Consider the following 14,493-nt stretch of genomic DNA (forward strand, 5'->3'; position numbering starts at 1 on the left):
GGTGAGGTGTTTTCTAGGATGGGCGGTGATTGGTCTAATTGTTCCAACTATAGTAAGCATAAGGGAAGGAGAATTTGGGTGGTTTGGCTGCCTCAAATTTGTGATGAAACTGTGATTAGAGTGGAGGTTCAGTTGGTGCATTATAAGGTTCTGCATAAGGTTTCTAGTGTTTCTTTTGTAGTCTCCATGGTGTATGGAATAAATGAGGCAGCTAATAGTGTTTGGCTTTGGGATTAGTTGAAGCAAATTGCTTGGTCCATGACTAGTCCTTGGGTAGTTAGGGGTGATTTTAATAATGTGTTCAACTTGACTGATAGATTTGGTTCACCTGTATCTCTTACTGAGGTTGAACCTTTTAGGCAATGCCTAAGAGATACTAGAATGTTTGACTGGCAAACTGGGGGAATGTTCTATACCTGGAATAATAAGCAAGATGGTTTGAATAGGGTGAGTACTAAGATTGATAGGGTGTTGGTCAATAATGACTTGTTAAATTGCTTCCCTGATATGCAAGCTATGTTTCACCCTAAGGGTCATATGGATCAATGTCCTTGTGTTATCACATTGAGTGAGGGGGGTATGCAGTTGAGAAAACCTTTTAGGTTTTTCAATAAGTGGGTTGAGGCTCCTGGGTTCTTAGAAGTTGTGAGAGATGCTTGGAATATTAATGTGGCTGGGACTGTTATGTTCCAGGTGATTAAAAAGCTTGCTGAAACAAAGAAAGTGCTGAAAAGTTTAAAGCTCACTAAGTTTACTTGTGTGGAAACGGCTTATGCAATTGCAGAAAGGAAGTTGCTAGAGATTCAGACTACTCTCCAAGGTGACCCTAGTAATAATGATCTTATTACTCAGGAAAAAGTTGTCAGGGATAATTTTGGTCTCACTCACAGGGCTAGGTATAAGTTCCTTTAGCAGAAAGCTAAGGCTCACTGGCTTAAGGATGGAGATATGAATTCTGCTTATTTTCATGCCATTTCGAGGAAAAAGGATAGTTCAAAATAGTATCTACTCTGTGATTGGTGATGATGGAGAGATTATTTCTGAGCCTTGAGATGTGTGTAATGCTATTCCGAGGTATTATAAGTCTTTGCTGGGTACTACTGCCGCTACTAGTGGTCAGGTGCATCCTGCTGTTATAGAGGAGGGTAAATTTATGCCTGCAGTTCAAAGGGATAGGATGTGTAGGGGTTTCACTGATAAAGATGTGAAAACTACCCTTTGGAGTATTGAGGATGATAAATCCCCTGGTCCTGATGGGTTTTCAAGCAAATTCTTTAAGGCAACTTAGTCTGTTACTGATTCTGGTGTAACCAAGGATGTGCTTGATTTCTTTGCTAATGGTCAATTGTTAAAGCAAGTGAATGCAACTTTTATCACCTTGGTTCCTAAGGTTGAGAATGCTAATATGGTGACTCAATATAGGCCTATTGCTTGCTGCAATGTCATCTATAAAATCATTTCTAAAATGATTTGTGAGAGACTAAAGGAGGTGTTGCCTGAGCTTATTGATCCTAGTCAAGGGGCTTTTGTTGCTGTTAGGTCTATTTTGGATAATATTTTGGTGTGTTAAGATATGCTGAACAATTATTGCAATAAACGGACCCCCCCAAGATGCACTGAGAAAGTTAACCTTAGGAAAGCTTATGATTCTATAAGTTGGGTGTTTATCAAGGAAATGCTGGTTGCCTTGGGTTTCCCTGGCTAGTTTATTGCCTGGATTATGCAGTGTGTGTGCACCCCTGCTTTCTCTCTTTTGATAAATGGGGGGGTTACATGAATTCTTTGCAGGAAAGAAAGGCATTAGACAGGGTGATCCTATGCCACCTTTATTGTTTGTGATTGTTATGGAGTACTTAACTAGGTTGCTTAGGAAAATTGGTAAGAAAAGAAGATTTAATTTCACCGGAGATGTGAGAGTTTAGGGTTAAACCATCTCATTTTTAGGAATGTTCAAGATCTAGTGAGAGATGAAATATATTTTAGGAATGTTCAAGATCTAGTGAGAGATGAAATTTTGAGGTGTTCTGGGTTTGTCTTGGGAAAAATGCCTTTTAAGTATTGGGGTATCCCTTTAAATGATAAATACTTGAAAGTTGCTGATTATGATGCTCTTGTGGATAAAATGCTAGCTAAAATTCATTGCTGGAGCAGCAGAAATCTTTCTTATATGGCTAGAGTGACCTTGGTTAATACAGTTCTGATGAGCTTTCACATTTATTGGGCTTAATGCTTACTGATACCTAAAATTGTTATGATGAAAATTACTTAACTTTGCAGGGCTTTTCTTTGGGATGGGAATGGTGTTCTAAGTAGAGCTCCTTCCATTTCCTAGGATTGGATTTGTAGACCTAAGTTGGCTGGGGGTTTAGGGATCATAAACTATATTGCTTGGAATAAAGCTGCTTTGGGAAGTTATGTTTGGAAAATAGCAAGGAAGACTGAGTCTCTTTGGGTTAAATGGGTTCATTCAGTTTACATCAAGAGCAAGGATTGGTGGACTTATATCCCTAAGTGAAGTGTTGGTTGGGGCTGGAAGCTTATGTGCAAGGTCAAGGATGAGCTTAAAAATGGTTTTGTTAGTAATAACTGGATAAGTAAGGGGTTTAAGATCTCTGACTTTTACAAATGGTTGCAGTGTATTATGGATACGGTTCCTTGGAGTAAATGGGTGTGGAGCAAATTCAATGTCCCAAAGAATTCTTTTGTTATTTAGTTGGCTATGCTGGGAAGGCTAAAAACCAGGGATAAGCTTAAAATATATAATGCTTGTGATGATGACCTGTGTCTGCTGTGTGGTTTACATGCTGAAACTTGTTCTCATCTATTTTTCAATTATAGTTATAGTACTAGATGTTTGAGTAGCATCACTGGTTAGCTCGGGCTTGATAAGTGGCATTTATGCCACTATTTAGATCCACTAATCGCGGTATTTTTCTACGTTTGTCCCTTGTTTGTACCCCTTTTGTTCCGTTTATCTCTTTATTATGTTTTTGTGCTTTTCCTCGCGTTTTGTAGGCTTTTGGAGTTGATTTTAATAGAATGAAGAGCTTGGAGAATTGGAGTTCATTTGAAGAGCTACAAAGGAAGTTAAGGAGCAAGCAAACAAGGCCATGCGGACAGCGCGGGTCGCGCTTTCAGAATGGCGCGGGCGCGCCAATTCCAGCGCGGGCGTGCCTAACATTGGGGTCGAAAATATTGAAGGAGGCAGAATGTAGGCGCGATTTGGGCGCGGCTTAGCGCGGGCGCGCCTAAGATAGGCGCGGGAGAGCCTAAGATAGGCGCGGGAGCGCAAGGGCCTGAACTCCAAAACCGACCTTTGTTCACTCTTTTAGCCTTAACTTTTGATCTACACATTGGATTGAGGTGATTTAAATTGCGTTAGAAATTCAACTTGAAGAGCTTTCCAACAATAGGTCGCACGCCACAAGAAGCCTCCTAGAACAGAAGTTATGGATATTTTAATTTGAATGTCGCTGCCAGGCCGAAACCCAGATTGGCGCGGGCGCGCCATTCTACTGTGGTTCTATTTTTAGCCCGATTCTCTCCTATTTTTGGGGAAGTTTTGATGGTGGATTTCTTTAGGGGGTTTTCTCTCTCCTCTTTGAGGGATTAAACCCTAACATCTTTCCTTCAATCTTCACATAAATTAGGCTTAGATTTAGATTTAATCTTTGTTTTTATACTTTGTAATGTGGATTAAGAGTAATTTAGGGTATTTTAGAGAGAGAAAGTGAAGAGTTTCAATGGTGGATTAAAGAAGATGAAGATGCAAAGTGACATTGTTTTGGATTCCTTTTCAATACTTCAATGAGCATTCTAAACTCTATCTCATTTATTGTTCTTTCTTAATTTCTTGCTTGATTAGAGTAGTTGTTTAGTTTAATTGCTTCTCTTTGTTCTTCTTACTGGGTTTTGTGTTAGTTGTTCATGATTAGTGAGTAATTCCCTTTACTAAGGGATTGGTGATAACATGTGGTGGAATGTATTAGGCTAGAAAAATGTTGGTTATATGTGATTAAATATACCTTGTAACCATGTTTTACTAATTACTCCATGTGAATGGCCAATCATGTGTTGTAATTGGGTGGATTGAACTAAGTTATGACGATAGTGTAACTTAGGGATATCCATTAGGTGATCGATTCTATGCAAAAACCTTAACTTTCACAGCTTATGACGATAGTATGAGCATGTGTTAAGTTGGGAAAGCCTTTGACCCCGATAGGTGGTTAGATAGTATTGTTGGTATTGCCTTATATGAGATATTTGGTTTGCATGTAAACTCATTTCCATTTCCTAACTTTATTGAAGATCATCGTCATGTTTGACCCTCTCCCTTGGTGTTAGTTTAACTTAATATTAATCTCATTTTGTTTATTGTTCTATCCATCCTATCTCTTTGACCTAGCTTAATTGGTGTGGTGTTGATAGTGTTTATGTCGTCTCCGGTGGTTCGACCCGCTACTTACCACTAAACTTGTTAAGTGTAGGTCTAGGTTTATAAATATTGTTTGGTTGAGGGTAGTTAGTCCAATGACCTAATTATCCTTCACTAAAATGGCGCCGTTGCCGGGGACGGCTTCCATTATTGTTGTATTACCTTATTGAGTCTAGGTCTTTGCGAATATTTTCTTTTCTTTTTGTTTATTTTTTGTTTAAAAAAAAAGAAAAAAAAAGGGGAAATTCCAAAAATATTTGAGCTTTCTTATTTGGTTGCTATTTGTTTTGCCTCATTGAGTCATGGATCAATTTGTCCAAAATGAAATGTCATGTCCTTCTTTGCCTCAATTTTAATATGAGCCCTTTTGGGTATACTTTAATAGGTTTGAAGACTTCTCTAATTACCTTGGCTGTACTTTATGGGAGTCTTGTGAGATAATTTATTGGGGTTTGAATGAGTACACTAGGGGGGTGGTTGAAAACATATTTAATGGTGAATTTCGAGCCACATCTTCGGATGAGGCTTGGGATTTCTATTTGTGGTTTGCTCGGGATAGCAATGAGCAAGATAATTATGATAATTGTCGTGATTTTTCTAACTCTTGCATAAACTCTAATGATGATTCTTATGTTCCCCATGATGATCCCTTGATGCATGATGGCAACCCTTCCCTTTTGTATGCTAATTGTAATGAGATGCATCCCAATGTTGATAATGTTCATGATATTTTTCAATGTTCATCAATTATGTGCATGAATTCCAATGATGCTTCACACACCCCAAATTCTCAAATGCATAATTCTTCATCTTCCTTTCCTTTTTCATACACGATTCCTAATGAGTTCCCCTATGTGTCTAATGAGCCTTTTTGTGAGGGTAATTCAGTGGGGAGATCGAAGGAAGAAGAGTGTATGGAGATGCTTAAGGAGTTTATGAGAAAACAAGATGAAGAGAGGAATAAAAGGGAAGCTTGGATTAAAATGATGGAAAGTAAAATTTCCCAACTAGCCTCATCCCAAGAGGATGCCTTTCCTTCTTCTCCCTCCTCCCATTTGAGTGAGCCTAAGGGTAATCAAGAGAGTGAGACAACTCATTTGGAATTTGAGAATGTGATTGACGATGATGATTTTGAAAGTGATGGAGGGAGTATGGATGGTGAGATTTTTCATGACTTCGTGAATACCAACCCCTCCACCCAATTTGAGCCTCAAAACTCTTCGCAACCCATTGACGATACAAAATTGATGCAATTAAACATTGATTTGAGGTTTCTTAGAGAAAAGTTTGGTTTAGGTGATGATGAGATACCGATGTTCATTCATGGTGACTTGGGGAATGTAAACAATGATGATCATGCTCTTGTTGAGAGTGAAATATCCCAATTGGTGATTGAGAATACATCGAAAATCTTTGAGGGTATTGCAGATGAGTTGGAAGATAAAGCTTGTGATTCAATGCTAGGTGGTATAATTGAGGTGGTGAGTGCGATCCCAATTCAAACCCCTTCAACTTACATCCCTTTTTCAAGGAAGTTTAGCAATACTCCTTCTTTTCCCATCTCACTACCATATTTTCTCAAAAATAAACCAATTGAGGAGCCCCTTGCCTCTCTATACCACTATGGCCTTACTTTTGATTTCAATGATGAGCTTTCACCTTCCAAAATGCAACTAAATGAGTTTGTTTCCTCTTTTTCTTTTTCTTATTTTAATTTTTCTTTTGATTTTTCTTTTGATCCTTTTTATTTTTCTTTTCCCCCTCCCCTCAAGCATAGAGTTTCTTTCAACTTTGTGCTTGCTTGTCATATGAGCATCACTTATGCTCTTTTTCATGAAATATTTTCCGAGGCATATGACAAGCTTTTGCGTTCTTTGTCCGGTTATTTACTAATAAGGTCAATCTTGGACCTTAAACAAGACTTTCTCGGGAAGTAACCCGTGTTTTTATTGATTTTACTTTTCCTTATTTCTTTCAATTTTGTTTTCCTCTTGTTTCTCTTTGTATATAGTTACTTGATGTCTATACTTTTGCGCATGACCTTGGATCGGGAACCATAAGAAGAAACAAACCAAGGAATGCTTGTGATTGGAAGTTGAAGCATCAAAGAAGAGTAATTAGATGGAAATGATGAAAATGAGTTCATTTGCGGGTTTCACACCCACCTATCATTTGGTTCACTCTTTCCATTTTCTTTTTTTTTTATTGCTTTACCTTCTTATTTGCATGTGGTTTGAATGATACATGTTTGTGGTTTTGTTGTTTCCTTCTTCCCTTTCTTGGTCTCTTGATTGCTTGATTTACCCCCTCCATACATACCAAGATTTATTTTTCACTTTGGTTATTCTATATTTGGATGGCCATGAGCGCCTTATTGATTTGACTTTTGGTATACATGGATTTGTTGATCATGCTCTCATCTTGCGCAACTGTATAAACATTCTCAAGTTGTTCTTGTCTTGTGAATATTTGCTTGTATGGAGTCTTTTCCTTTAAAAACAAGGCAAGTTTTCGTATGTGTTTTATTCATTCTTGTTTTGGACTTAATGTTTTGAGCTTGTGTCCTTGAAGGCTTTCCTTCCTAATTGGTAATGGTATGCACGATTTGAGAGTGTTTTGGGTTGAGTTAAACATATTTTAATGCTAAGGTAGCGGTTTTAAGAACTTTGGGATACTTGTAGCCTTAATCCATGGTTGTGGTAAGACGGTGTCGCTCTCCATAGTTGATATGAACCCCTTAGGTCGGTAATTGCTATACAAATCCCGTGTGAGGTTTATTTGTTCTAGCCTTCATCAACTTTGTTGAGTGGCATATTTGGATCCTTGGTTATGCATTTTTCAATCCAGAGTTTGACTTCTATCTACCCGAGATCGTGACCGAACCCTTTAAGGGAGGACATAGACATTTTTCATTTTCTTATCCTTCTTTTTGTTTTGTTACAAAATTGTTTTTCTTTTAAATTTGCCCCTCTTGCTAACCCTTTGAGCCTATTTCCCTTTCTTGATTTTGAGCCACATTACAAACCGAATGACCTTTTGTTCCCCTAAACCTTTTGTTTATGTGAAGCATGTTGGTTTGAGAATTGTTTTGTGTTGATTTTGAACGCAAATGAGAAAGTTCTAGTTCTTTGGTCAAGCAAGTGAGTAAACTGTGTTTCTATTCAGTGAAAAAGAGCAAATGCTTATGAAAAGCCGTCCTTACTCAAATAAGGTAAGGACCAAAAAAAAAAAACTTCATATCCCTCGTGTTTGAGCATTAAGGACAATGCTCCGTTCAAGTGTGGGGGAGTCCTGTTTCTTAGTCTTGTTAGTGTGTGTTTATTGAATAAGTGTGGGGGAATACCACCAAATTTTTAAATTTTTCAAAATTTTTCCCACCTTACACCCCAAGCATACCCTTACAACCAATAAAAGACCTTTAGACCCTATAGAGTTTAGTCTTTATCGATGGAGGAAGATAGCTGTGAAGCTTATAGAGAGAGAGTGCATAGCCAAGACGTCGGGATAACCTTCTCATCGTTTTCATTTCTTTATCTTTTTCCGGTTCCTTCGAGGAACCATGAGAAGCCCACCTAATGGTTGACTTGAAGCTAGTGGAGAGAACGCGGCTAGCTAGTTTGGGATGAAAGGTGAATTGTACGGCTCTTAGTTCTCTATGCTTAGCTTAGTCTATGTTTCTTTCAACCCTAAACATCTTGGAACGTGCATACCCTTATTTGTTTAGAAAGTTGTGCATTCATTGGTGCTTGTTTCGTTCCAAAAAGTCCACCAAGAACGTCTTGTTTTTGTGTTTATTTTATTTGTCTATGCATTGTCTTGTTTGTGTTGCTTTATGTGTAGAGTTATGGGTTAAACTCTTTGGAAACCCTTACGAGATCACACTCGTCCTCATAGGCGACTTTGAGGTTTAAATGGCTTGTTGTTTACGCTAAAAACATCCATGATTCCTACGAAATTGAGTTACTGTATATTCTTTTTCACCCCTCTCCTTTTAGTGTTATTAGATCCTTTTTCTTTCTTTTTGTTTCTGCTTTTGTTCTTGCTTGAGGAAAAGCAAGAGGCAAGTTTGGGGGAATTTGATAAGTGGCATTTATGTCACTATTTAGATCCTCTAATCGCGGTATTTTTCTACATTTGTCCCTTGTTTGTACCCCTTTTGCTCCGTTTATCTCTTTATTATGTTTTTGTGCTTTTCCTCGTGTTTTGTAGGCTTTTGGAGTTGATTTTAATAGAATGAAGAGCTTGGAGAATTGGAGTTCATTTGAAGAGCTACAAAGGAAGTTAAGGAGCAAGCAAGCAAGGCCATGCAGAAAGCGCGGGTCGCGCTTTCAGAATGGCGCGGGCGCGCCAAACCCAGCGCGGGCGTGCCTAACATTGGGGTCGAAAATATTGAAGGAGGCAGAATGTAGGCGCGATTTGGGCGCGGCTTAGCGCGGGCGCGCCTAAGATAGGCGCGGGAGAGCCTAAGATAGGCGCGGGAGCGCAAGGGCCTGAACTCCAAAACCGACCTTTGTTCACTCTTTTAGCCTTAACTTTTTATCTACACATTGGATTGAGGTGATTCAATTTGCGTTAGAAATTAGACTTGAAGAGCTTTCCAACAATAGGTCGCACGCCACAAGAAGCCTCCTAGAACAGAAGTTATGGATATTTTAATTTGAATGTCGCTGCCAGGCCGAAACCCAGATTGGCGCGGGCGCGCCATTCTACTGTGGTTCTATTTTTAGCCCGATTCTCTCCTATTTTTGGGGAAGTTTTGATGGTGGATTTCTTTGGGGGGTTTTCTCTCTCCTCTTTGAGGGGTTAAACCCTAACATCTTTCCTTCAATCTTCACATAAATTAGGCTTAGATTTAGATTTAATCTTTGTTTTTATACTTTGTAATGTGGATTAAGAGTAATTTAGGGTATTTTAGAGAGAGAAAGTGAAGAGTTTCAATGGTGGATTAAAGAAGATGAAGATGCAAAGTGACATTGTTTTGGATTCCTTTTCAATACTTCAATGAGCATTCTAAACTCTATCTCATTTATTGTTCTTTCTTAATTTCTTACTTGATTAGAGTAGTTGTTTAGTTAATTGCTTCTCTTTGTTCTTCTTACTGGGTTTTGTGTTAGTTATTCATGATTAGTGAGTAATTCCCTTTACTAAGGGATTGGTGATAGCATGTGGTGGAATGTATTAGGCTAGACAAATGTTGGTTATATGTGATTAAATATACCTTGTAACCATGTTTTACTAATTACTCCATGTGAATGGCCAATCATGTGTTGTAATTGGGTGGATTGAACTAAGTTATGACGATAGTGTAACTTAGGGATATCCATTAGGTGATCGATTCTATGCAAAAACCTTGACTTTCACAGCTTATGACGATAGTATGAGCATGTGTTAAGTTGGGAAAGCCTTTGACCCCGATAGGTGGTTAGATGGTATTGTTGGTATTGCCTTATATGAGATATTTTGTTTGCATGTAAACTCATTTCCATTGCCTAACTTTATTGAAGATCATCGTCATGTTTGACCCTCTCCCTTGGTGTTAGTTTAACTTAATATTAATCTCATTTTGTTTATTGTTCTATCCATCCTATCTCTTTGACCTAGCTTAATTGATGGTGGTGTTGATAGTGTTTATGTCGTCTCCGTGGTTCGACCCTCTACTTACCACTAAACTTGTTTAGTGTAGGTCTAGGTTTATAAATATTGTTTGGTTGAGGGTAGTTAGTCCAACGACCTAATTATCCTTCACCAGGGCTTACTGTTAATAGCACTAGCATTGAAGATGCTTGGAAAAATTGGAAGAAAACTAGTAAAAACAAAATTCAGCAAGGTGTGATTCTGGCAGTGCTTGCAGGCTTGATTTACCATATGTGGTTAGCTAGGAATCATGCTTTTTGGCATAAAGTTGTTCTGCACCCTTATCTGGTTGTTAAAGCTATTAGGGTTGAAGCTTTGGGCAGAGTTCAGCAGATTATTGATTCTAAATGGAAAGTTGTAGACTTTGTAAATGGTTGTATAATCTCAAGCAGTCTTGAGGTTTGAGTTCATGTAGCATGTCTGGCCTGTCTGCTTGTTTGTATTTTGATAGTCTTTTGTTTAGCTCTAAGTGGGATGTCTGTGTTTGTTGGGGTGGTTTTTTTTATTTCCCTTTTCAGTTGTGTGTTTGTGTCCTTCCTAGAAGGCAGCAAACTACTTCTGATAAGGTTGATCCTTTCTCTTTAAGTTGAACCCTACCTAGAAGGTGGCAACTTACGAGTTAGGAGCTTGGTGTGTGTGTGGCCTTTTGTTCTTGTGTAGCTCTGGAGTTGCCTGTTTTGACAGGCTTGTAAATTTGTACATTTTGTACAGTTTTTTATAGTAAAATATTTGCTTACTTACCAAAAAAAAAAAATGCATTTGACTTTTATTTAATTCTAAAAGCTTTGTTTGAATATATTTGGCTTTCATTTGACTCAATTAGCTTTTTTCAATGTATTTGTCTTTGATTTGATTAAGAATGCTATGTTTGAATGCATATGACTTTCATTTGATTCAAAACACATTATTTGAATGTGTTCGACATTTATTTGAGTCAATTAGCTTTGTTTCAATGTGTTTGACTTTCATTGTAAACAAAAATATTTGTTTGAATAACTTTGACTTTCATACTACTCAATAAGCATTTTTGAATGAATTTAACTTTCATTTGATTCAAAAAGCTTTGTTTGAATGTGTTTGACTTTCATTTGATTCAAAAAGGCTTGTTTATATGTGATAGACTTTAATTTGATTCAATAAGCTTTGTTGAATGCATTTGACTTTAATTTGATTCAAAAAGCTTTGTTTGAATGCTTTTAACTTTCGTTTGAATCAAAAGGCATTATTAGAATGTGTTTCACATCGAATTGATTCAATTTGCTTTGATTCAATGTGTTTGACTTTCATTTGATACAAAAAGCTTTGTTTGAATAAGTATGACTTTTATTTGACTTAATTAGCATATTGAATGCATTTGACTTTCATTTGATTGAAAAAGGCTTAATTTGAATGTGTTTGACTTTCAATTAATTCAAAAAGCCTTGTTTAAATGTATTTGTCGTTTATTTAATTCAATTAGCTTTGTTACATGCATTTGACTTTCATTTGATTAAAAAAGCTTTGTTTTAAATGTTTGGCTTTCATTTGACTCAATTAGCTTTTTTGAATGCATTTGACTTTCATTTGATTCAGAAATCTTTGTTTGAGAAAATTTTACTTTCATTTAATATAAAAGACATTATATGAATGTGTTTGACATTCATTTGATTCAATTAGCTTTGTTTGAATGTGTTTGACTTTCATTTCATATAAAAAACTTTGTTTGTATATGTTTGACTTTCATTTGACTCAATTAGCATTTTTTAATTCTTTTGACTTTCATTTGATTCAAAAAAATGTTTGACTGTGTTTGACTTTTATTTGATTCAAAAAGCCTTGTTTGAATGAGTTTGTCTTTAACTAGATTAAATTAAACTTTGTTGAATGCATTTGACTTTTATTTGATTCAAAAAGTTTTGTTTGAATGAGTTTGACATTCATTTGATTAAAAAAGTTTTGTTTGAATGGGTTTGACATTCATTTTTTCATTTGATTCAATTAGTTTTGTTGAATGCATTAAACTATCAATTGATTCAAGAAGAATTGTTTGAATATGTTTTGCTTTTATTTGACTCAATTAGCTTTTTTCAATGCATTTGACTTTTATTTTATTCAGAAAGCTTTGTTTGAATGCATTTGACTTTCATTTGATTCAGTAAGCTTTGTTTGAATGCATTTGACTTTCATTTGATTTTAAAGGCATTATTTGAATTTTTTGACATCCATTTGATTCAATTACCTTTGTTTCAATGTGTTTGAATTTCATTTGATTCAAAAGGCTTTGGTTGAATTAGTTTTACTTTCATTTGACTTAAATAGCATTTTTGAATGCATTAGACTTTCATTTGATTAAAAAAGCTTTGTTTGAATAGGTTTGAATTTCATTTAATTCAAAAAGCCTTATTTGAATGTGTTTGGCTTTCATTTGATTTAATTAGCTTTGTTGAATGCATTTCACTTTCTTTTGATTTAAAAAGTTTTGTTTTAATATGTTTGGCTTTCATTTGAATCAATTAGCTTTTTTAAATGCATTTTACTTTTATTTAATTCAAAAAGCTTTCTTTGAATGCATTTGACTTTCATTTGAAAAAAAAGGCATTATTTGAATGTGTTTGACATTCGTTTGATTCAATTAGTTTTTTTTTAATGTGTTTGACTTGCATTTTATTCCAAAAACTTTGTTTTAATTAGTTTTACTTTCATTTGACTCAATTAGAATATTTGAAAGCACTTGACTTCCATTTGATTCAAAAAGTTTTGTTTGAATGTGTTTGACATTGATTTAATTAACAAAGCCTTGTTTAAATGTGTTTGGCTTTCATTTGATTCGATTGGCATTGTTGAATGCATTTGAGTTTCGTTTGATTCAAAAAGCTTTGTTTGAATATGTTTGGCTTTCATTTGACTCAATTAGCTCTTCACTAGAGTTGACTTGGGTTCTATTAAGCTTCACTTTAAGGCTTTTCAGAAATTTTCTGAAGTTTCTAGTTTGTCTGCAACTTTGGATAAAAGTGATGCCTACTTTGGGAGCATCTTGGAACATGAAATATGTGAGCTTCAGCAGGTTCTTGGAATGGCTAATGGTACTCTCCCATTTAGGTAGTTGGGTGTTCCCATTTCCTCTAAAAAGCTCACTATTCCTGAATGCAGACCCTTGATTGAAAGGGTTACAAGCAGAATTGACACTTGGGCTACTAAGTATCTGTCTTATGCTGGAAGGTTACAGTTGGTTAAAAGTGTTCTCTTTGGTGTTCAAGCTTTTTGGGATCAGATTTTTATTTTACCAAAGAAAATCATTAGAGAAATGGAATCCAGATTCAGATGTTTCTTATGGACTGGGAAAGGTAACCCCACAAAGAAAGCTCTTGTTGCCTGGAAATTTATGTGCCTCCCCAAGTTTTGTGATGGTTGGAACTTGAATACCTTGGAAGAATGGAATAAAGCAACTATTACTAATGTGCTCTGGGACCTTGCTAGCAAATCTGATAACCTTTGAGTAAAATAGGTTCACATTTACTATTTTGCACGAAAGACATTTTGGACTACTCTTATCCCTTAAAAGGCTTCCTTGATTTTAAAAAAGATCCTAGATACTAGAGATATTGTGAATGACATTAGTGGATGGGATAATGTTACTATCAATGGAAAGATGCAGATTAAGAAAATGTACAGTATCATTAAGCCTCAGGGTCCTAAAGTTCCTTGGAAGAGAATTACTTGCAATAATCAAGCTTCACCAAAGAGCACTTTTATCTCTTGGCTTGCTATTTTGGACAGATTGGTCACTGAGAACAGATTATTAGTCTGGCAGATCCCTTGTGACCCTTGTTTCTTTTTCTGTGCTGGTGCTAATGAAATTGTGAACCATTTGTTCTTTGATTGCAGTTACTCAAAGGTGATCTGGTCTTCAATGATACATGTTCTCGGTTTCACTAGACATGTGCTTAGCTTTGCTTATGAGCTGCAGTGGATTGTAAAATATTGCAGGAAAACTGATGCCAAGAGAAGACTGATTATGATGTGTTTTTCTGAAACTGACTATAATGTGTGGCTTTAGAGGAATGTTTTAATGTTTATAGGAAACTTTAAATCAGATTCTGATTTGATTAGGGAGATTACTTTTCTGGTTGCTTGCAAATGTAATAGCATTGATAGATACTTAATGTATTCTGCTTAGGTTTGTTGTCCTGGTCCTAGTTCTTAGTACCCTTCCTAGAAGGTGCCTAAGTTTCTCAGTCCAGTAGTTTGTTTTGGTCCTTCCTAGAACCCTTCCTAGAAGATTGCTAGGCTTGGGCTGGAATCTGTTTTGTTTCTTGGTTGGCCAGTTTGGTCTTGTGGTGTTTGGGTAGTTACAACTTAGCTTTTTTTTTGTAAGTTGTAACCTTATTCTTTGGTAATAAAATCTCTATTTACCAAAAAATAAAAAAAAGCCAAACATATAA

General features: G+C 36.2%; 2 protein-coding genes across 2 annotated transcripts; both read left to right on the forward strand.

The window, feature by feature from the left end:
• The first annotated feature begins 258 nt into the window (after nucleotides 1–258).
• LOC110694010 lies at nucleotides 259–13,547 on the forward strand. Its single transcript, XM_021871169.1, has 5 exons — nucleotides 259–896; nucleotides 1,075–1,279; nucleotides 1,355–1,561; nucleotides 12,966–13,150; nucleotides 13,202–13,547. Exons 1-5 carry the CDS (start codon nucleotides 259–261, stop codon nucleotides 13,545–13,547), a joined length of 1,581 nt encoding a protein of 526 aa, XP_021726861.1.
• A 153-nt stretch (nucleotides 13,548–13,700) lies between these two features.
• Nucleotides 13,701–14,108, forward strand: LOC110694011. The gene has a single exon (XM_021871170.1). The coding sequence runs from the start codon at nucleotides 13,701–13,703 to the stop codon at nucleotides 14,106–14,108; it is 408 nt and encodes a 135-aa protein (XP_021726862.1).
• Nucleotides 14,109–14,493: the final 385 nt, after the last annotated feature.

Source organism: Chenopodium quinoa, unplaced genomic scaffold (assembly GCF_001683475.1).
Source record: "Chenopodium quinoa cultivar QQ74 unplaced genomic scaffold, ASM168347v1, whole genome shotgun sequence".
Lineage (NCBI taxonomy): Eukaryota > Viridiplantae > Streptophyta > Magnoliopsida > Caryophyllales > Amaranthaceae > Chenopodium > Chenopodium quinoa.

Excerpts from the sequence above, each read along its gene's own strand:
- LOC110694010 (XM_021871169.1), top strand. The coding sequence starts at position 259 with ATGACTAGTCCTTGGGTAGTTAGGGGTGATTTTAATAATGTGTTCAAC. Across the intron at positions 1,280-1,354 it reads TTTCAAGCAAATTCTTTAAG|CAAGTGAATGCAACTTTTAT; the intron begins GCAACTTAGTCT and ends CAATTGTTAAAG. Across the intron at positions 13,151-13,201 it reads AATGGTACTCTCCCATTTAG|ACCCTTGATTGAAAGGGTTA; the intron begins GTAGTTGGGTGT and ends TCCTGAATGCAG.
- LOC110694011 (XM_021871170.1), top strand. The coding sequence starts at position 13,701 with ATGCAGATTAAGAAAATGTACAGTATCATTAAGCCTCAGGGTCCTAAA.